The sequence below is a fragment of the Canis lupus genome, chromosome 32 (assembly GCF_048164855.1).
Source record: "Canis lupus baileyi chromosome 32, mCanLup2.hap1, whole genome shotgun sequence".
Classification (NCBI taxonomy): Eukaryota; Metazoa; Chordata; class Mammalia; order Carnivora; family Canidae; genus Canis; species Canis lupus.
In genome coordinates this window covers 41,383,368-41,406,472 of record NC_132869.1, presented here as the reverse complement: position 1 = coordinate 41,406,472, position 23,105 = coordinate 41,383,368, and the positions used below count along the sequence as shown (strand labels likewise).

Below are 23,105 nucleotides of genomic sequence, written 5' to 3'. Positions count from 1 at the left end.
CCCGGAGCGGAGTTGGGAGCCCTCGGGCCCAGAGGTTTTGGGAGAGTCTCCCCGGGGCCTCGGGGCGCCGCCACCCCCAAACTCAGCGAGAGGAAAGCAGCTGGAAGGAGGACGCCCCGCCCCCGCGGCTCCGTGGTGGGCGGGGCGATGGGCAGGGGGCGGGGCGATGGGCGGGGCGGGCCTCTGTGACGCCGCGGACCGCGCCCCCAGGGAGGGCGCCGCGCCTGCGCCAGAACGGCCGCCTCGCTCCCGGAAGTGGAGGGTCTGCACGGAGAGCGCCGCTGGGTCTGGGCGCCCGGAGGCAGAAGTGCCGGCGGAGCTCGCTCCTCAGCCCCCCGACCGCCATGTCGTCCGTCGACACCAACCCCTTCGCAGACCCGGTGGACGTAAACCCCTTTCAGGTACAGCCCCCGACTCCGTTCTCCAAGGCCGCGGCGGCCCGGGCCTCGTTCGCTGGAGCCGGGAGACGTGGCGTAGGAGAGACGGGCTGTCTGCCCAATGGGAGAATGGGCTCTGACGGCCGTCCAATCGTCGTGCCCGGGGGGCGGGGCTAGCAGCAGGTGGCACCGGGAAGGGGCGGGGCGCGGCGGCCTGGAAGAGCCGGGGGGACCCTCCAGCTCGCCCGACGTCGCCCCGCGGGCTGGACCCTGCCAGGCAAGGGGACTGAAGCCGACGCGGCCGGGGAGAGAAGCGACTTCACCGGAGGGGGACCCCCTCCCCACCCCGCAGACTTGGGGGGACACCCGCTTCGAGTCCTGTTAGGACAGAGGGTGACAGCAGCACAGCGGGGTGGAAGCCTCTAGTGGGCAGGAGAAGGAGGGAGATCCCAAGGCCAGACAGGCCTACAAGGTGTAGGAAACCCGCTGAGCATTGCTCGGGCGCGGAGGTAGCCAAGGCACGCTGATACACGGACTTGATAAGCACTCGGCACCTTGGCCACGGCTCTGGTTTGGACCGGGATTTAAGCCAGAGCGCAGAGAGCGCCCAGGTTAGGGAGGGAGGAAACGGGAGGGGGCGGGCTCTGAGGGTCCCGAAGCGCTGGCAGGGGCGCTGAGACCTGTCGACCTTTGCGCTGGCCTCGCGTCTGGAGCAAAGGATAACAGCCCAAACCGCGTAAAGCCCAAACCTCTCTGCCTTTGAGCTGCCAAGGGTGTTGTTCTTCCACAACGAGGGGCTGGGACTCCTGCTCGCTCCCGACCTCCCGTGCCTCTCCTTTCATGTCTGCTCAAAACCAGTTCTAGGGAAGCTTAATTGTGCTGACTGGTGACTTACCAGCTCCGACGATTCTGCTCCGTCAGGATGTCACAGGCACGTGAACCCATCCTGCTGGCACTTTATTCTGGTCGTTGGCCGCTGCTGCGAAGTTTCCTGCAGGTGTAGGGGAAGTGCTGACAGGGGTCCTTCCTGCGACTCACAGCATGAGTTTTCTCACCTTGAATTCCTTCAAGGGTCAGAGCAAAGGCAAAGGAGCCTAGAAGGACATGATGGTACACTGTGGAGAGAGTGGACATTTTATGCTTCTTTCTTGGTCTCAAGGGAGCCCTCCAGGCAAATTTTGGTAGCTTGGTCTTTGTAACATCCTGAACAGTCCCCTGGCAGCTTACTGTTCCTTTTTTTTAAGATTTATTTATTTATGATAGACACAGAGAGAGAGAGAGAGAGAGAGACAGGAGGAGGGAGAAGCAGGCTCCATGCAAGGAGCCCGAAGTGGGACTCGATCCCGGGACTCCAGGATCGCTCCCCGGGCCAAAGGCAGGCGCTAAACCGCTGCGCCACCCAGGGATCCCTTAGCTTACTGTTTCTTGATAGAACCCTTGCAGGGACCTTGTCTCTTATGTAACGCTGTCATCTCTATTAGCTGAGTACGGAAAAAAACATTTGCTTTTTTTTTTTTTCCTGCCAGTATCATCTGGTAAGAGTTTGGTTTATTATTTATTTATTTATTTAGATTTTATTTATTCATGACAGAAACAGGGAGAGAGACAGAGAGAGAGATAGAGAGAGAATGAGAGGCAGAGACACAGGCAGAGGGAGAAGCAGGCTCCATGCAGGCAGCCTGATGCAGGGCTCCATCCCAGGTCTCCAGGATCAGGCCCTGGGCTGAAGGCGGTGCTAAACTGCTGAGCCACCCGGGCTGCCCAAGAGTTTGGTTTAATTGCAAAACTGCCGTATAACACTGGACTTTGAGTTTTGGTAAGGATCTAGTAGTCCCTTGGAATGGGTTCTGTGTAATAATTTGCTTTTTTTCTTTTTGTCCCCCCCGTCCGAAACAGACAAAAGATGTCTGCTGCTATCCAACAGGGGCAGTCAGCTGTCGAAAGATGCAGAGAGTTTGTCCCCCGTGCTAGCAGTGGATGAGATAATTGGCCTGTGTGCTGCCCTGTATTAATAGCAGCTTGAAAGTCTTAGTCTTAAACCACATCTCCAGCCCCAGGAATGATTGTGCAAACTGTGGTCGAAGTAACTTCTGCATTCAAGTGAGACAGTCTGTCCATCAGGCAGCCCCAGGATATGGCAGGACAGGAAGCAGCTGTGGGCCTGTAAAGAGCAACATCTGGTGGGGAATCCTGTGTGGGAAGACAAGAGCTGGCTGGCTGTGACTCTGCTCCTGCTCTGGGTTTTTCCTCTTGGCACACGGCCCCCGGGGGGGGAGAAGAGCTTTGTTCATGAGGCCCCCAAGCTCTTTCTCCTGGAGAGCTGCCCTCCCTGTCCTTGTGATGAAAGTGTCTGCTTCCTTGACTGCCAGGGCTGGGACATTGGGAGGGTACAGCCCTGGGGTGACTGGGTGTGAACCCAGCTTCATTTACCCAGGGTGTTAGCACAGAGCTCAGGAGAGAACAAGGGGAGAGGAGGGCGATAGGCTCAGAAACCGTCACACCTAGCCAGCTTTCAGAGCAGAGTCATGTTTTCTGCCCCTCCATGATGGGTCATGAAAGTATACTTGGTGTCCAGAGTCCCTGAGCTGGGAGCATCCTCAGAAATCTGTTGTAACCCCTCAATTCAGAGAGGAGGAAACCAGGAACCCAGGGATGATGGGACAGTCAGCAGCTAATTTGCAGCTGGCAGGAGCCCACATCTGGGGCTTTTGAAGTTCACATTATTGGTCTTAAACTGGGTTGGGATTATTTAGGCCAGCTAAGGAAGGAATGTATCTTCGTCATCACTGTCCACATTCTTGAATTGAGAGTACTGGTAGTGGTGATTAGTGCTAGTTAAGTGAGTTTTAGTACTCACTAATTAGTGTTAGCTATGCAAGTCCCCCCACCCCCACCCCCCAGTGTGTGGGACTTGAATAATACAGATGATACTGTGCTTTTTAAGACAAGTATCTGCTTTTTAGGAGCATATGTTCTGAGCAATACCAGTCCTGAAAGGTGCTCAGGGATATGTAGCCATCTAAGTTTGGGAATCACTCTGTATTCCATTTTTCTTGAAGATTGACAAGGGTTGTTAGTTTGCGAAAGGCTCTGAGCAATCCTCTGGTGAAGACATTTGCTCAACTTGATCTGACCCAGTACTTCTCAAAGGTATCCAACTATGGAATCCTTTTTCTGCTAACTCTTATAATAGACTATGCAACTTCCGGTGTGCCTTTATTTGTTTTTTTTAAGATTTTATTTATTTATTCATGAGCGACACAGAGAGAGAGAGAGGCAGAGACACAGACACAGGCAGAGGGAGAAGCAGGCTCCATGCAGGGAGTCCAATGTGGGACTTGATCCCAGGTCTCCAGGACCACGCCCTGGGCCAAAGGCGGCGCTAAACCCCTGAGCCACCCAGGGGACCCCCCCTCCCCCCCGCCATGTGCCTTTAAATTGACTTCTTTACTCGTGTTTTTTATCCACCTCCTACTCCCACCCACCTCCCCTGCCCTGTGCTGAGGGTGTGAGCTTTTTGACCTCTTCTTTGCATAGAGTTATAATTGGGATCCTTAGCAAACTTCTGCAAAGCGAGAGCTGTGAAAGCAGAGTTGTCACAAGAGCACAGCAGAAGTTTCACCAAACTTCCAGGAGGAAAGCAGGAAACTGCAAGCCAAATGTTACCGATTTTACAACCTCCCTTGGCACTCCTAATCCCTCTGTTAATTATAGTGCATCTGCTCTGTACTCCGTGTATGCGGGTCCTGCTTTGGACTGATCCCAACGCGTCTGCTCCCGAAAGCTTCTCAGGAAGTCTTGTCAGGGTGGTGAAGAGGTAGAGGGCTGAAGGTGGGCATTGACATGCCCGTTTGAGTTTTCAGCAGTCCACTAACAAGCAGGTCACCCAGGCCAGTGCCAGAGCTGCTTTCCTTCCAGGCATTTCTGCCACGTTGCCCCCAGGCAGACGGCATCGATCTCAAGGAAAGGGAGTGAAGTAGCTGGTGGTGCTCGAACAGAGAAAACCTTTCAGTGTCATGAGTTGCCAGATCACACAATATCACTTTCACACGTTGCCTCCTTGCAATTAAAAGATAATCTCAGTGCTATGGCTGCTTCCCAGTGATTTAAAATGCTTCTCTCCTGTGGGAGGTGAAAGTGGTGGCAAAAACGTGATTTGCACGGACATGGAGGCTTTGCCGTTTCCCAGAGAGGGTGGGCTCCAGCTTGACTGACTTTGGGAATTCTTAAAAGCACCAGATGGACTTGTTGGAAGTTGCCTGTGGAATTGGAGCATTGTCTCAAGCAAATTGAAATTGGTAAAGTTCAGATAGTGTGAGTCCAGACAGCTGCCAGATTGAGGAGGCGGGGTGGTGCTGGTGGTGCTGGTGGTGCTGGGAGTCGTCTCCCTGCCTCTGTGGCTGGCACCTCGTCTCCCTGCCTCTGTGGCTGGCACCTGGAGCTTGGCTGGGTGGTAGAAAGCACCTAGCCAGAGATGCAGCTAGCTTGAACACATTTGTGTTTTCTTTTTTAAGACTATTTATTTATTTATTCATGAGAGAGACAGAAAGAGACGCAGGTAGAGGGAGAAGCAGGACTCGATCCCAGGACCCGGGGATCAGACCCTGAGCCAAAGGCAGACGCTCAACCACTGAGCCACCTGGGCATCCCTACACCTGTTTTCTTTGTAGGTACTTGGAGTAGGTTAATCCTGTGTTTAGAGAAATGGTAATATTTAACCGGGATGAGCAAGGGGTTCTTGCCACTCTGTCAGAGAAGAGTGCTGTGCACGTTAGCAGGGTGTGTGACCTGTCCAGCAGCACTCAAGCAGTGCCTGAGATGCTGACACATGTACGTACATCGCTGAGCTCCTGCTGCTCCGAGGGCCTGTGCCAGAGATGGACGTAAATGAGCACGCGGCCGGCCAGAGCTTCTGATGTGGCCAGAGAGCCGGGAAGTGCTAACTGTTCACGGTGACACCGAGTATGATGACATAGTCAAAACTTGCCAGCAGCAGCTGTGAGGGATCCGAGGAGGAAAGGCAGAGTCAGGTGGTAGGAAGGCTTAGGCTGAGAGCAGGGAGCCTGGCAGATGGGAGGCGAAGGTATTTCATATTTCAGGTGACACAGCACCAGCAGCTATATGTGGCTCCTGTCTGCTGTCGCCAGGCAGCCCCAGGCACCTCCTGCCTCCCCCCGGCTGCAGGCCTGGACGCGCCCGCCGCTTGCATCTCGCTCACCGCTCGGCTAGTGTCTGGTGCTTCTGTCCTCGGCCTCTCACCACCTTCCACCTGTTTTCAGCCTGCGAAAGCTGGAGCTCTGTCCTTGACTTTGTGCTCAGCGGATGCCTCTCTGAGGAAGTTCTTCTGTAGCCAGCCAGGGTGCAGGGGAGCAAGAGCACCAGGCTCCGGGGACCCGACCAGGCCTGGTTCGGCCCCTTGGCGCTGACCAAATCCAGAGGCAGAGAGATGAATGGTGGTGAAACAAGAGAGGGATTTATTGCAGTGAGGCCCACACCAGGAAGGCCGCAGACTCAAGGACTGTCTCCCAAGTGGAGAAAAGACTTTCAGGTTTATCTCGGGAAAGTATGGGACAAGGGTCAGTGCGTGCAGGTACTGCACTTTGGCCTCAGAATAGCATGCACATCCCTGCCGTCCCGGGTCTGGAGCTCTCGGGGCACCTGCGGCTTAGCAGTAGAGCATGCCACTCTTGGTCTTCCGGTTGTGAGTTCAAGCCTCACGTTGACTGTGGAACCTATTTTTAAAAACCCAGACCAGACGTAGGACTCTAGCCCTTACCTTCTCCCGAGCTTCAAACCAGTAGCTCCATGCCTCACCTGGATGTTGCCAACCGTTTCGAGCAGACATAGTCTATAGGTATCTCCCAACCGACTCGGTATCTTCTCAGGGCGTCTCCCTGCTCCCACACCCTCTCCTGACAAACCTGTTCCCCTTCCCCCGCGACCGCTGATCTTGCTCAGCGGTGGCACTGGTCACCAGTCACCCAAGGTAGCCACCCAGTCGCTCTAACTTCCCTTCCCCCTCTCCTGCCCAGAGAGTGATCGAGCCCGTGGCATCTACCTGGGCAGGGTGTCTGGAGTCTGTCCCTGCTGCTCCCCTCCCAGCTGTCATGCTTCACTGTCACCCCTGTGGACTGCAGTCCTGGCCCATCCTCCCTCCCTGCTCACCACGGCAGAGATGCCGGTGCCAGTCTCTAGCTGCCCTGCGCTGCCCTGGGGTGGGGTCCAGGCACCTGCAACCTGCCCGACCTCTGCTTCATGCTGGTTCCTTGGCACTCCTGTTCTCTATACTCTTCACTCCACAGTCCTCAGAACTGTCTTCTGTATAGAGACTGCTTTTATTTTTTACTTATTTTTATTTATTTATAGTTACTTATTTTTAAAGATTTTTTTTTAAGATTTTATTTATTTACTCATGAGAGACACAGAGAGGGAGGCAGAGACACAGGCAGATGGAGAAGCAGGCTTCATGCAGGGAGCCCGATGCAGGACTCGATCCTGGGACTCCAGTATCACGCCCCGAGCCAAGGGCAGATGCCCAACCACTGAGCCACCCAGGCGTCCCTTAAAGATTATTTTAGAGTGGGGGTAGGGGCAGACGCAGAGGAGAATCTCAAGCAGATCCTCCACTGAGCACAGAGCCCAACCCTGGTCTTAAGCTTACAAACCTGACATCCTGACCTGAGCTGAAACCAAAAGTCAGGTGCTTAACTGAGCCACCTGCCGCCCGCCCCTAGAAGCCACTTTATTTTATTATTATTTTTTTGAAGATTTTATTTATTAATTCATGAGAGACACACATACACAGAGAGGCAGAGACACAGGCAGAGGAAGAAGCAGGCTCTATGCAGGGAGCCCAATGCGGGACTCCATCCCAGGACTCTGGGATCATGCCCTGGGCCGAAGGCAGACGCTTTAACCACCGAGCCACCCAGGCATCCCTAGAAGCCACTTTTAAGTCACAGGCTTGAGCACTGGAAATCTGAGTCAGGTAGAGGGCCCATAGAGCCCCCAGCCCCCTAGCGGAATGCAAACAGACTCATTAAGTGACTCACCTCAGAATACCCATGAGCCCCAGCTGACCAGTGGGCTGCTTATAACGGGGCACAGGTACCCAAACTAAATCCCATCCATTCCCATCCCATCCCCCCTTACTTCCCCTTAACTACACCCCCCCGCCCCCACCTCACGGCTGACAGTGTTTCCTTTGCTGTCCTGCCCGCTGCTCCCTTGCAGCATTTTCAATAAACTTCTATGTTCTCTGTCCTGCCTTGGGTGAATTCCAGCCTTTACCCAACTGGGTCACCCCACATCCTGTGCCCTGAACACGTAGAGATGCTGTACCTTTGCAGATGCTGCTCTCGCCTCCCTCCTTAGTGCCTGTTAAACCTCTGTCATCGCTCAAGATCCGACTCCTGTGCCACCTCAGTGAGGCCTTCCCTGACTCCCAGTCTGCTCCCAGTCTGCTCAGTCCCTCCTTCCACTGTGAAGCTATTGCCTGGCCTTGTCCTCTTCCAACACTCCCACCCTGACTGCTTGTTCTCTGTATGTCCACTTCTTGAAGGCAGGAACTAAGGCTTTTTTTTCCCAATGTCCTAGCCCTGTTCTTGGTGTAGGATGGGTTGTGCAGGGAGTAAACCAAAGTGGAAGGAAGTGGCAAGTGGCTCAGTTTGACCAAGGACAGACTGCTGCCAGGGGTGCTGGCACTGGGTCCTGGAGGGCCTCTGGTGCCAGGCCACGTGGTTCAGCCTCACACTCTGAGCTGCTTTGTTCATCACTACTGTGGCAGGTAGAGAGGCTTGAGTGCACCTTGCTCGTTTGGTGGGTTCTCGGGCTCTTTTTAAAAATGTGTGGGTATGTGTGCTTTGAAGGTAAAAATAATGTCATCACATTATAGGAAGTTTATTTATTTTATTTTATTTTATTTTATTTTACTCTTTTAAAGATTTTATTTATTCATGACAGAGAGAGAGAGGCAGAGACACAGGCAGAGAGAAGCAGGCTCCACACAAAGAGCCTGATGTGGGATTTGATCCTGCAACTCTGGGATCACGCCCTGGGCTGAAGGCAGATGCTCAACCACTGAGCCATCCAGGCGTCCCACATTATGGAAAGTTTAGAAGACAAAATAGATCATTTCTATTTCTGTAGTGTTTCTTTTACAACCTTTGTTATTTTGGTGTGTTTTTTACCCAGTCTCTTTTCATATGAGTTCTTTTGACAGAATTGTTATTTGGGATTCATATAACAAGGCCTTTTCTATATTGCTGCCCTGTGTTCATAGCTGCGATTTTTAATGGCTGTTCAGGCCATTGGGGGGATGTGTACTTAAACATTCTTGTGCTCGTTGTCATTGGATGTCCTGATTTTTTGTTTTTTAAAGATTTTATTTGTGGGGTGTCTGGGTGGCTCAGTGAGTTAAGCATCTGCCTTCGGCTCAGGTCATGACCCCAGGGCCCTGGGATGGAGCCCGGTGTCAGGGTCCCTGCTCGGTGGGGAGCCTGCTTCTCCCTCTCCCTCTGCTCCTTCTCTCTCCTCTCCCTCCACCCCCATTCATACTCTTTCTCTCTCAAATAAATAAAATCTTTGAAAAAAAAGATTTTATTTACTTATTTGAGAGAGAGTGAATGAGTGAGTGGAGGGTGAGGCAGAGGGAGAGAGAATCTCAAGCAGACTCCATGCTGAGAGCAGAGCCCAGTACAGGGCTCTATTTCACGACCCTGATATCATGACCTGAGCCAAAACCAAAATCAGATGCTCAACCAACTGAGCCACCACGGTGCCCCTGATTTTCTTTGCCCGTTGTAAATACTGGTGCAATAAATGTTTTTTGCAGATACAGATTTTTACATATTTTCATCATATTTCCTTAGGGTCGATTCTCAGTTAAGGAAATACTGAGGTTATGGCTCTTTTCACTTGGGACCCAGCCAGCCCACCTGGGGATGATTGCCCTTTTTTGTCGTATGACACATACCCTTGTCTCCAAAGCAAATAGGACTTCACAGAGTTTCCAAAGTATTGGTAATTCCCTGCCTCCCAGAGAGAATGGCTGAGTTGTTTTTGTTAATGAGGTATTTATTAATGTGTTTATTTGGAGCCTGAAATAAACCCCCTACTGGCAGCTTGGGTGGCGTGTAGGACGGAAAAACAGGGAAAAGTTACAGCTCATGCACAGCCAGGCCTGTGACATGGAAAGTGATTGCCAAAATGGAAACACGCATGTTTTCCCTGCCCTTCCCAGCGGAGCTCCAGCCTGCCTGTCTGCCTCCTTTGCCTCTGTTCCCTGACACTCCAGCTACACGAGGGGCTCCCCTTCCCCAGGGGTGGTGGGCCTCTCCTCCCCTCTCCTGCCCTCCCTTCCCCGCCCTCCCCTTCTTCACGCTGCCCTGGGCTCTTGTGCTGTGTGCACATGTCTGCTAGAACCATCCATCATTGGCTCCAGGAGGGCAAGAGTTGCACCCCTATTTGTCTTGGTGCGTCCTCCCACTGTAACTCTTCCCTGAATGAAAAGAACCGAGTGCAGGAGAGTTTTCTTTGTTACCAGTTCAGTGACTGCCATTAGCCAGCCTGAGTCCTTTGTGTACCATGGGGGTTTTAGGTTACCTCTCTCTAGGTGAAACTTAGCTCTCGCATCCCTTGAAATAACGACTTGACCCACTTACGAGTCAGCTGATGCTTGGTAAGTGGGAAAGAAGGTTGCTGCAGGGGACTTCTTATTTTCATATGATTCAGAGTAGAAGCCAAGGAATGGTCTTCATTCAGACCGGTCAGTGTGGCCCTTCGTGTGAGACTGTCCGCAATGTCTCCCACCATGAGTGTGTTCCCCAAGGACTTCCCTGAAGTCCAGGAATAAAAATGAACAGAAGCAGGTGTCCCGGTCACTCACAGTGCCCTATCAGTGCTCCTTGGGAATGGGGTTCATTCATTCAACCACACATTGAGTACTTTGCCGACGGCAGCAGGCTTTGGGGGTGCGCTGCTGAACAAGGCGGACTATTCCAGGCCCCTTTTCTGAGGTGGGGTGCTTCTGGACCCTGAGGCTGCCACAGTGATGCAGGTGCTCCTCAGCTTTTGAGCAGTACTCCCAGAGAAAGTAGGGGAGAGCATACAGCAGGTACTCTGCAACATCACGTGAGCTTCTGCTCTGCGTCCAGCCCTTCACCAAGCACTAAGAGCCAGAAGTATGAAATAGACATAGAAGCTTCTGGCTGGAGCGCCTGGAGGGCTCAGTCAGTTAAGTGTCTGCCTTTGGCTCAGGCTGTGATCCTGGGATCAAGTCCTGTGTCTGGCTTTCTGCTCAGTGGGGAATGTACTTCTCCCTCTCCCTTTGCCATTCCCCACGCTTGTGCTGTCAAATAAATACACAAATCTTAAAACAAAACAAAACAAAACAAAACAAAAAAGAAGGCAGTAGCAGCATTTGGCTGCAGAGGGTACCTGCTAGTGGAGACAGTATTTGTTTTTGTTTTTGTTTTTTTAATATTTATTTATTTATTATGATAGTCACAGAGAGAGAGAGAGGCAGAGACACAGGCAGAAGGAGAAGCAGGCCCCATGCACTGGGAGCCTGATGTGGGATTCGATCCCGGGTCTCCAGGATCACGCCCTGGGCCAAAGGCAGGCACCAAACCGCTGCGCCACCCAGGGATCCCGAGACAGTATTTGTTTATGGTGAGTCTAGAGGGGTCCACGGCCAAGAGTTAAAGATTCTAGAAAAAGGAGAAGGGATCACTACAGACAGAGTAGTCAGCTTGCCCAGCCCAGAATCCTCTTCTGGCTGACCTTAGTAAAGGAAATGACATCTCTTCATGGTCTGGAGGTTGCTTATTAAAACGTGTGTGCCTTGGGCAGACATGTGGACCAGCACCCGAAACTGCTACGAGAGCCACCCTCTCTGTCCTCTGTCCCGTGACACAGACTCAAGTAACCAGTTCCTTGGATGGTGGATCTGATTTCAATGACTTCAGCTCACCCGGCCTGCTGGAGCTTGGTGCTATGCGGAGTCCGAAAGGGGATCGGAGCCTGAGCCCCAAATCTTTCTTGGAGGAAGCCAGCCCAGTGATTCTGGGAGAAATCTGCTAGTCACTCAGCTAGCAAATAACCTCAAGGCCAGTTCCCCCAGCTCAGGTGGCCTTCTGAACCTCACCCTACCACTTTGTTCAAGTTATAGGGGCTACCCGGCAGGGCCGGTGTCCAGCAGAAAGGACATTAGCCATGTTGTCTCCTTGCAGAGGACATTGGGTGGGGGTGCAGAGGTGAGGTTCGTCCAGAGAGAAGTGAGAAGTGAGTTGGGGTTGTGTGCCCCGCTCTGGGCCAGCCCCTGGGGCCAGTCAGCCAGTCTCACCGTTCAGGAATTGGAGGCCCAGGTGGGAAGACGAGAATTGGTACATGTGAAAAACCTCAGCAACGCCCACCGCCGACCCTTGCTTCTCTGAATGTACCGAATAGGGACCAGCTATGTTGAGACCTAAGATAAGCACAGCACCCTGGCGAAGGTCTGTTTCCCACAGCCAAGAATTGAGAGGACTGTCCTCGGAAGGTCTGTCTCATGTGAATATTGTGTTTGAGAATCTGTTTGGTGGAGGCTTCCTGGTGGAGGTGAAGCTGGGCCAGCCAGGTGGGAGCGTGTGAACCAGCCATGAGGGAGGGGGTTAGGTACACAGGGGGGCCAGGGGAGGCCTTGGAACCAGGGCCTTGGCAAAGTCCAGCAGCCTTGTGCCCAGCCTTCACAGCTGTTTCTCCCGAGCCTAGATCGAGCCTAGGTCGTGCAGTGCTGGACCTGAGCCCCACACCTATTATGTACCGGAGGGGAGGGCATGGCAGGGCAGGGCAGGGAGGGCGGGGCCAAGGGGATGATCGGGTGATAGAGCACTGGGGAGGGAGCAGGATGAGGCCCATGGCCCCAGGCCAGCACGGAGGCTGCTGGGGTGCAGGAGATGACAGGCAGTGCTACGCAGGCAGGCCCTAGGCCAGAGGGCTGGCCTTGGCAGAGGTCAGATGGGGAAGGGAAGATTGAAAACTCAGGAAAAGACTGTGTTCTGAGGACATTTTTGCATTTTTTGAAAAGAATCCAGGAAAAAAAAAAAAAAAACCAAACCCAAAAACATTCTCCCAGCTTTTCATCGGAGCCCTTTATGCCTCTATTCCTAGCGAGTGTGCCTGATTTAATAAAATCAGCACTGGCAGCCAGCAGCGTGTTTGTGTTCCACGACCTTAAACTGTCCTTTAAAAAATCAGAGGAATAAGTACTTTTTGTAAGACAATAAATACAGTAACAGAAAGGTTATAAAGTAAAAAAATAAGTCTTTACCCCTGTTCCCCCTCTCGCCCCCCCAAAAAAACCCCACCCCAATCCTGGAGGTCAATGCTGTAAACTGTTTTTCATCTGGAAAGGTTACCAACAAGGATATGGGTGGTATCTATTCTGAGGTCACGGAGTGCGAAGCTTGCTCTGGGTCTCTTCTGGGGAGTCACTGGAGCTGAACTCCTTTTCCAGAAAGGGAGAAGATCGCAGCAGCCCTGGTGTGGCAGGGGCTGGGCACAGGAGCCTTCCCGAGAGGGAGGGGATCCCTGGGAGTGCCTGCTGGCCCTCAGAGGGGCCAAGCGATGGCGATGTGCCTCCCCTTCATCGACAGTCTCTGCTCACGTCTCATGGCTGTTTTCACCTTGGCAGGATCCCTCTGTGACCCAGCTGACCAATGCCCCGCAAGGCAGCCTGGCTGAGTTCAACCCCTTCTCAGAGGTTGGTGAGCATGCCCTCTTTCTGAGTCCCTGGGTCCTCCGGGTGGTGCCACGTTTCCGGGGCCAGGAGCCTTGGCAGAGGCAGCGACAGCTCTGAGAAGCTTCAGTCCTCAAAGGGACAGTCCTAACATGAACTGGGGCGTGGGGGGGGAGGGGGGATGAAGGAGTCACCAGTCTGTGATCTGGGCCCCTCTCTGAAGAGGGCTAGACAGCGCTGGGGAGCCGTGGCTCCAGCAGGGGTGCTGGGTGAAGCATCACGTTGTCCAGCGCCCGAGACTTCGTGCCTCAAAGGGAATGCCCCTCACAGGTGTGCCCCAAAGGGAATGCCCCTCACAGGTGTGCCCCAAAGGGAATGCCCCTCACAGGCAGGGGCACATCACTCACCCTGCCATGAGTTTGCCCTTGTGTGGCCGGCCAGTGGAGCCACTCACCTGCCTCCTTTGGGGTGTCGCACACAGACAAATGCAGCGACAACAGTTCCTGTCACGCAGCTCCCTGGGCCCTCGCAGCCAGCGGTTCTCCAGCCTTCCGTGGAACCAACCCAGCCCACCCCCCAGGTAACTGTTGACGAAGATCCCTCTTGCCTCTCCTTTCCAAAAAGGGAAGCCACAGATCAGTAGCTGAGCTCTGAGATTGGAGGGAGAGCGTGGACAGAGGGCCTTAATTCCTGGCTCCCCCTCAAGGGCCCTCTTGGTGATCTCTCTGGAGCTGGTCACTTGCACATGGAGGCTCTGCTCAGCCACCCTGGATCCTTACACCCGCCCACCACTACCACCAAAACATAAGCTCTGCTTACCAGGCTGGAGTCCTTGGTGTCTTTAGAGCATTTGCCCCTGTTGAGCCATTCCAGATCCTTCTGGAGCTTTAGTTTGTCCTCTCCACTTGGGCCCCAGAATCTTTTTTTTATTTTTATTTTTTTACCTCTTTTATTCCTGTCTTCCCTCCTATTTTCCTTTATCCCTTCACCAAATACCGTGAACCCTGTCCGCCTTGTGCCTGACCCTCTACTCCATCACCTCACTGCCCTGCCCCTGTGGTGCTCGCCGCCCCGGTGAGCATGACCCACAGTGGAGTTGTGTGTTGCAGCTCCTGCTTAGACAGGCCAGCAAGTTCCTGCCTACCAGATTCCTGACAGTGAGTGAGCTCTCAGAGAGGCAGATGCTACTAGGAGGAGATAGTATTCTCAGAGACAGCTACATGCGAAAGCTTCCGAAGGTAGGCAAAGCGTAGATGAACGTGAGTGAGGGCAAGGCCCGAGCCAGGCTTTGGACTCTCATGGGTCCCAAGCTGTTCCCGTTGTCTGACTGGACTTGGGAGGGACAGCTGAGACCCTCAGCATGGCCCAGCGTGGTCAGTTCTGGGCCTGCTTTGGCCCCCAGTGCCTGGGATCATCTCCCAGAGGCAGCCTTAGCTCTTCGGAGAACTCGTTGGAGAGAGTGGGAGAGCGAGCGTCTGTATGTGTACGCACACACACACATATACATATGCATGTACGCGTATGCCTGGCTTCTCGTCCTGCAAGATGACCGGTTTCGTGTCCGCTCCCTGAGGACTGTAGACTTCATGAGGACCCGAGCCCCAGGGGCTCTCGCACCTGGCAGGACTGGGGCCCTGGGCTGCATTGCTGGGGCTAGCTCGGCTCAGCCTCCCAGAGCTCCCCAGATGCCTCCTCACTCCGGGGCCTTGCTGTCCCGCGCAGGGGATGAAGCCTGCACTCTGTACGACCTCCAAGGTCCTCCAAGCCTGGTGACGGTCCTGGGATGTAACCTTCACAGATTGGTGGTGGGCGGCAGGGGTATCTCCCAGGGTCTGGGGGTGGGGAGGGGTGGTGCCTAGATCCCCGAGGCCTACCCTCAGGTGCCTCCTCTCTGTGCTCACTGCTAGTGGGTTTGCACTGTGCCCCCTTCACACACACACCCTCCAGGCTCTTCAAATGAGGTGTGGCTCTCTGGTTTCTGGTTACAGGTTAGTCTCTTGTGAGGCCATTTCCCCTTTGCTGTTACCCTAACGGGTAATTGAAGTTTGCCTGGATTCCAGAACAGGGGATAGTTCTCTCTGCTCCAACTCAGGGAGGAAGGAGAGAAGAGAGCCCTGGTTAAGGCTGGTGAATGCCTAAGGGAACGGAGGTGGTGTAGAGGCATAGGACGCAGGTCACCTTGGCGTCTCTGTGATGCTCTCTGGTTCCCAAGACGCCGTGGGGCTGAGATTGGCTCTCCCTGCATGGGGCAAGGCCCTTCTGACGTCCTGCTGAGTCTGACACCACCCCTCTATCTCCCATGTCTGGCTGCCCGTGCCTTCTGTGCCCCCCAGGCCGTGGCCTCCGCAGCCCAGGCAAGCCTGCTCCGGCAGCAGGAAGAGCTGGACAGGAAGGCAGCTGAGCTAGAGCGAAAGGAGCGGGAGCTGCAGAGCACGGTGGCCAGCTTACATGGTAAGGGAGGCGGCCAGCCTCTGGGCCAGCGTGTGGGGCGCAGGAGCCTGCCCTGAGCGTGCCTGTCCCGGGGCAGCCCTGGAGCGCTGCTGGGTCTTGGTCATCTCCGTGGTGCTGGGGCCGGTGCGGAGAGCAGGGAGGTGGAGGCCGGGAGGCCGGCCGGCAGTGTGGTCCACGGTGGAGGTTATTTCCGCAGGCATCCCCAGCTCTGAAAGTTCTTGCTAGAGTAGAGGCCCTGCTCCTGCATGTGCTTCCCTCTCATCTTCATGATGATGACCCCTGGTGCTTACGGGCTGGTAGCTCATAAAAGTAACCACTTAGGCCATTTTGCTCTGTTTCCCAGGGCATTTGGGATCCATTATCTTAGAGTGGGCTTGTGGGTTTCCGTGCCCCATCACACTTTGGCCCATCACCCACTCCCCCCATAGAGACCCCTGAGCCTCACTTGCCGGTGCCCTTCTGGGAGCCCTGGTTTGGCCCATAAAGTACCAGAGTGTGCCTCCAGCAAGCCACTGCAGAAGCCAAGGCCTTACCTCATTGCCTCTTTGCACACAGTGAGAGAGAACAACTGGCCACCCCTGCCCTTCTGGTGCCCTGTCAAGCCCTGCTTCTATCAGGATTTCTCCGTCGAGATCCCTGCCGACTACCAGCGGATATGCAAGATGCTCTACTATCTCTGGATGTGTGAGTCCTGCCCGTGCCCTCTGAGCTCAAGCCCTGTCTGTGGTCTGACTGCTCCTCGCTACAGACCTCAGTGCCTCTCAGTGCTGGGCTGAAGGGGGCGCCTTCCGCCCACAGGATTGGCCCTCCACAGGCTACTCCCTGCCCTGAAAGGGCCAGTTCCCGCCACAGATCGAGGAGGGCAGGCCTAGCAGGAGGCTTCAGAGTTCCCGTGGGGCTCGTTGCCCTGAAGGGTCCTCCTTGGGTGAAGGCCTCCCTCCCTTAGGCCCCTCGGCTCCTAGGAGCGTGGGTGAATAGAAGACTCCCTGTACCTCCACCATGCAGGGCCAGGGACAAGAATCACCGAGAGAAAGGCCTCTTCCCCGTGGATCAGCCCTTGAGTCTGCCTCCCCACTCCCACCTTCATGTACCCAGGCTGTCCCTTCACCTTTTACGAACTTGGTTCTGTCCCTGGTTCTGCTGCCCCAGGAGCTCACCCTGCCTCCATGTAGACCAGGGTCCTGTTGTGTTTCCACTGTGGCCCTCACTGTGTGGACCTCGCATCCCCTCCAGGGGTGGTTTGCCGGGCCTGGGAAACCTTCAGTCCCCTTGGCACAAGCCCATTTCTCTCTCCTCACCCTCATTTCTCTCTCCTCACCCTCGCCAGTGCATTCGGTGACTCTCTTTCTGAACCTGCTTGCCTGCCTGGCCTGGTTCTTAGTCGACAGCTCCAAGGGAGTGGACTTTGGCCTTTCGATCCTGTGGTTGATCATGTTCACCCCCTGTGCCTTCCTTTGTTGGTACCGACCCATCTATAAGGCCTTCAGGTGAGTGGGGCTGGGGCAAGGGGTGAGCATGTGACTGGCATCCCAGGTAGCCAGCCAAGGGCCTTACGCCCTGGGCTCCCATCCCAATCTTAGAGCAGAACAGGGTGGTAGGGAAATCCACTTTCCCATTCCCACCCACAGTAGAGCAGATGGAGGTCAGGAGCCATTTTCCTGAGTTGTGCCTGGGTCTGCTCTGGACAGTGTCCTTGGACTAGCAGGGGAGACCTGGAGAGGGATTCGCAGCCTGCCTTGTGCCCCCGCCGCTCCCATGCCTAAGTCTGATGCATTAGGACTTCAGACGGATGGGCTTCTTCACCCCCCCTTCAGCTTTCGGGCATGCAGCTCCAAGGAGGTCTGACTTTGATAAGCTCTCCATGGCTTATCACTGGGAGCTTGTGTGCGCCCCTCCTCAGGAACTCGCTTGAGCTCACTGAGTGCCAAGTGATTGACCTAGAATGGACACTGGACTGTGGGTCTACCTCGCACACCCCTAGGGCTTGTGGAAGCGTGCCTCCAAGTTGAGTTGATGTTTTCATTTAGGGCCTGGGAGCCTAGCAGGCCCCAGGGATGGGGCAGGGCAGTGGCTGAACCCTCCCATGCACTCGGCAGGCAGTGTTCCAGCCCTGAGGACCTGGAGACGGTGGTTCAGTTGAGAATTCTGCGCCCCCCGAATAACTTTTCTGGCCAATGGTTTTATAATTAGGTATTTATACCTTTGGCATAGATTTCCTTTTATGAAATACAAATCTGTACTCCGGGAAATGGACCCCTCTTAATATTGTCCTCTGGGAAGCAACTTTATTAGCTCTTTGGTTAAGGGGTCAACCACGATCTCTTAAACTGAGTGACAAGAGCAAGAGTGACAAGCCCTTTTTGATTATGATTATAGATGTCTATGTCCCCTGGACAGTGTGTCTGGTCCCCAGGAGCTCTTCTGCACTCCCATCCTGCCTCCTGGCTCCCTGTGCCATGCGGAATCAGGAATGCTGAGGAGTAAGCCCCGAGCCCGTTTGTGACTTCCAATTTCCCCCTCTCTCCACAGGTCCGACAACTCTTTCAGCTTCTTCGTGTTCTTCTTCATATTTTTTTGTCAAATAGTGATCTATATCATCCAGTTGGTTGGCATCCCTGGCCTGGGGGACAGGTGAGAGCTGGGGCACCACGAGGGAATGATGCTTTCCAGGTGGCCTGGCCTCTCTCGCCCTGTCTCCTGGCTCCCGTCCCAGAGGACCTTCCCCCCCTGGCCAGGAGGGGGCGGGCTGGCTGGCGTCCTCTCCTGGGCTCCTCTGACTCTTCATCGGTTGTCACTTGCTGCCTTGCCTGTTCACCACTCTCTGGGGTTTTGTGGGTGGACTTGCCCTGCACCCTTAGGCTAGCAGGGCTCTGTCCTGTGGTGGATTGCATCCTCCTCTGCTCCTGCCGCGCCCTCCCAGAGGCTGGTGCTACTTCTGGAGGCCCCAGGCGAGCCCTCGGGTTTGGGCAGCTGCCAACGGAGGCCCTGGCCTTTTGCGGACTCTGTGCCGTGACTTTGTCTAGAGACCCTGTAATGTCAGGAGCTGGAGCCCTAGCCTCTCCCGGGTTGCTTTGAGCATGGAGCTGGCTTGAGTTTCCTGGGTGCCGTAGTCCTCAGCTCTAAATTAGCCTCAAAAAGAAAAGCTGCTGGTTGATGTTTTCCTTTCTGCCCCAGTGCACAGGGAACATGACAGAAAGGTCGGGCTGCCACTTGGCTGAGAGCCCGAGGCTGGAAGAGCTGTACTACGTTGGTCCCCACCCTCCAGTGGAGCTGGCCGACCCAGAGCGGAGGGAGGGGACTGACTCACCTTGCACTTGGAGCATGCACCCTGCTCTCCCGCTACCCCTCATCCGGCTCGCCCTGCTGTTTCTAAGCTGGCCCCTTTCTCTCTGAGAATGCCATTCCTCACTATCCTCAGTGAGATCCTGGAAGACAGGCTGTGGCCTAAGTGCTGTTTGTTCCTGACCCGCATTCAGCAGGCTTGAGTTCTGGTCCCAGCCCACCCCCTGCTCAGCCCTCACCCCTGCCCCGCCAGGCTTCCTCAGGAGCTCTGCAGCCCCCAGCTTCCCAGGGCCTTCCTCACCTCCCTTCCCAACCCCCATGGCTGGCTGGCTGGAACCCCATCTTGATGATTATAAAGTACACAGAAGATAAAATTTATTTTATTGACCACTTCAACCATCTTAAAGTAAAAAATTAAGCAGTGTTTAGTAGATCCACAATGTTACACAGCCCTTTCCTCTATCTGGTTCCAGCACATTTGTGTCACACCAAAGGAGACTGTACTACTCAGCAGTCCTCCCCTGAGCCTCGGGCAGTGACGGGGCTTCTCTGTGGCCATTTCATGTAAATGGAACCATGCAATGTGTGGCGGCTTGTTGCGCCCAGCCTTTCTCATCGTGATGTTGTAACACGGATCAGTACTTCTCTTTTTCTGGAATAATCATCCATCCGCTTATCTGCTCATCACTAGACAGAGCCTGGGGTTGTTTCCACCTTTTTCCTGTTGCGAATAGTGCTGGTATGAACATTTTATAAAAGTCTTTGAATATCTGGTTTTGGTTCTTTTGGGTACGTATCTGGAGTAGAATTGCTGGGTCATGTGGTAAGACATGGGGCGGGGCAGCCACGGTTTCCTGAAGTGGCTGCACCATGTTTTCTTTAACATGTCCATTGGCCGCATGTGAGGGTTCTTGTCTTGCCACAACCTCACCAATGCTTATTGTGTTCTGCTCTCAACCTGGAGGTAAATCTCACTGTGATGGTTTTTTTTGTTTGTTTGTTTTTGTTTTTGTTTTTAAGTAGGCTCCACACCCAGCATGGAGCCCAACATGGGGCCCAAACCCACAACTCAAGACCGACTGACTGAGCCACCTACCTAGATGCCCCTTTCACTGTGGTTTTGATTGACATTTCCTGAATAATTAATGATGTTGGCCATCTTTTATGTACTTTTTGGCCATATGTAAGGAATATCTATTCAGGTCTTTCTCTAGTAATGGGGTTGCTTTTTTTGTTGTTGAGTTCTTTATATATTCTGGATACTAGCTTATCAGATTAACACATTTCCCCCTCCCCTTTTCATTCTTGTGATAGTGTCCTTTGATGCACAAAAGTTTTAAATTTTGATGAAATCTATTCTTTTGTTGCTTGCATTTTCACTGTCCTATCTAAACCAGTGCCAAATCCAAAGTCATGGAGGGTAAACTGTTTTCTTCTAAGTGTTCTAGTTTTATTTTTATTATTTTTTTAAGATTTTATTTATTTATTCATGAGAGACACAGAGAGAGAGGCAGAGACACAGGCAGAGGGAGAAGCAGGCTCCATGCAGGAAGCCTGACATGGGACTCGATCCCAGGACCCCGGGATCACGCCCTGGGCTAAAGGCGACAGTAAACCGCTGATCCACACGAGCTGCCCAGTGTTCTGGTTTTAGCTCATATTAGGTGTCTCTGATCTATCTGGGGTTGATTTTTGTGTAGCTGAAGTCAAGGTCCAGCTTCATGGTTTTGCATGTGCATGTCCAGCACCATTTGTTGAAGAGTGTTCTTTCTCCATGTAGTGGTCTTGGCGCCCTCGTCAAGGATCAGTTGATGGTAGACATATTGGCGTGTTTCTGGACTCGGTTCTTTTCCATTGATCTATATGTCCTTGTGCCAGTAGTGCACTATTTTGAGAATTGTGGCTTTGTAGTAAGTTTTTAAATCAGGAAGTGTGAAAATATCCCCTTTTATAGGTAAGGATCCCGGGGCTCAGGAAGGTGACATGAATGACGGGAGGCAGAGGGGCTGCCCTGGGCCCTCAGTGGGAGGAGCTGAGGTGATACAGGATGAGTGTAATGGGTTGGCCAGTATTCCTTTTCCCCAGGGGGTGAGCCTTTGGAAGTTAGCAGCCCAGCTTTCCATCTGCCCTTGTAACAGCAGGAAAAGCCCCCCTCCTCGCCCCCCATACTACTCCTGTCTGGGGGCAGCGTGGGGCCTCTCAGCCTTCACAGGCCAAGGGCTTCTGGCCCATGGCTCTATGCTGCAGGGAGGTGCCTGGCTGGTGGCTGGTCAGCCTACAGTGGCCACTTAGAGAAGAGGACCTCTGGGGCCTACTCCCACTGTGTCCTCTCTGGCTTCCTCTTCCCTTTGCAGTGGTTGGATCGCAGCCCTGTCTACACTGAAGCAAGACCACTTGGCTGTGTCGATCATCATGATGGTGGTGGCTGGCTTCTTCACCCTGTGTGCCGTGCTCTCACTCTTCCTTCTGAAGCGGGTGAGTGGTGGGCACTGGGGCAGCTCTCTCCAGCCTCCGCCTCGGGGTTGCCCATCACTGGAGGCAGTCGCTCCCCTCTCCCCGAGTCCCAGAGGTCCAGTGACTGTCACCAAGGCTCTGGGTAGGAGATCAAGTGGGCATCCAGGGTGCACTTCTCACCGCAGCCTCTTTCCGCAGGTGCACTCCCTGTACCGCCGGACGGGGGCCAGCTTCCAGCAGGCCCAGGAGGAGTTTTCCCAGGGCATCTTCAGCAACAGGACCTTCCGCAGCGCTGCCTCCTCTGCTGCCCGGGGAGCCTTTCAAGGGAACTAGTCCTGACTCTCCTTCTCTGCCCCAGCCTTTTCTCTCGCCTGCCTTCTAGCTGCACTTGCCGTGGGTGCCTTAAACAATGGTTATGCTCAGCACAGACCCAGGGAGGGTCTTGCCGGGGTCCTTCCTCCTTCCTCAGCCACCAGCTCTCCCATTTTGCCCAAGGGAAGCGGAGGGAGGGACAGGGCTTTTTTTTTTTTTTTTTTTTTTACAGAAGAGAAAAAAAAAAAAGCTGTCTTCTCTGGTGGTGGTTTGGTAGGATTCGAAGCAGTGGGAATGAAGTTCACCCCCCCCACGCACGCACATACACACACAGACACACGCATGTGCACATACATGTGCACACTTGGAATCACCAGCTGACCTGGACCTGTGCCAGCTGGAGTCTTATTTCTGCCGGGTTCCTGGGGCTCCACTCCTCCCCAGCACGCCTAGCCTGAAACTGGCTCCACGGACCCAGCCTGTGGCATCCACAATCCTGCCTCTACCTTCCTGCCCAGGCTGGGGTAGTCGCCCAAGGGCTCCCCTTTAGATGAGCTCCAGTGGATGGAAAGCTCTGTTCCCCAGATTACTCTGAGGTGGTCTCTAGGCCTCCAAAGCCTCGGGCATCACCTGTAGGCTCTTCCCTGCCTTATGTTTCTCACAGATTTAGAGCCGATCAGTGTCCCCTGCACCTGCCCCCAGTATGGGTGGCATGTGTGCCCCTTGGGGCCTCTCTGAGCCCTCCCCTCCATGGACGTACTGAATGTGCAGTGGGCTTGCCTGGGATTTGGGGATGGGAGGGATAGAGGACGTTGACCCCAGGTGGTCCTGCCCAGCCTTTGGCAGTTGTCTGGCAGGGTGGAGTCTGACTGTCCTGCTGTGGTTTGGCCCTGTTTATCCTGATTTCCTCTCCTCCTGAGGAACAGCAGCCCTTTGCCAAGGCCTCGGCTTCTTCCCTGCTCTGCCTTCCACCCTCAGCAATAGGATTCTTCGGGAGGGCCGGAGAAACATTCCAGGACTGTACCCTCTTGCTGGACCCAGAGCCACTTATGGGATGGTCCGCCCACACCCCCAGCTGAACCTGTCTCCTGTCACTGGCCCTGGTAATTCCGTGGGCGTGTCTGTGGGATGGGCACCTGGAGCCCCCAGATAAGCCCTGCACCCTGCCCTCCGAAGGCTGCATACAGGGGTGGGTGTGTGGACTGAGGGCACTTTTCAAAAAGCTGGCCAACTGCCTGCCTCTGGCACCTGGGGCCCACTCCGACGCGGCGCGCGGACTGCCAGCCCGCTCAGCCCCAGAGCCGCCGAAGGCCGTGGCAGTGATCAAGGTTTTGTAAACTTTCTGGTATTTTTTCCCCCGTGTACAAATGTATATGTTCTGTCTCGATTTTTGTGCTTTAAATAAAACGACATTTTCAGACAACACGGATCCCCCTGTCTGGTATACTTGGGGGGATGGGGAGGCCCACGGAGCCTGCACGAGAGGAGGCGGTCAGGTCAGGGTGCCGCCT

General features: G+C 54.2%; 1 protein-coding gene across 2 annotated transcripts; it reads left to right on the top strand.

Moving 5' to 3' along the window:
• The first annotated feature begins 217 nt into the window (after positions 1-217).
• Positions 218-23,017, top strand: SCAMP2 (secretory carrier membrane protein 2). Of its 2 annotated transcripts, XM_072809684.1 has the most exons (10): positions 218-401; positions 13,051-13,119; positions 13,577-13,675; positions 14,205-14,333; positions 15,429-15,546; positions 16,102-16,230; positions 16,874-17,033; positions 18,076-18,177; positions 21,183-21,303; positions 21,481-23,017. In XM_072809684.1, exons 1-10 carry the CDS (start codon positions 345-347, stop codon positions 21,613-21,615), a joined length of 1,119 nt encoding a protein of 372 aa, XP_072665785.1. In that variant the 5' UTR covers positions 218-344; the 3' UTR covers positions 21,616-23,017. The 2 variants fall into 2 exon arrangements, with proteins under 2 accessions (XP_072665785.1, XP_072665786.1); XM_072809685.1 differs by lacking the exon at positions 14,205-14,333.
• Positions 23,018-23,105: the final 88 nt, after the last annotated feature.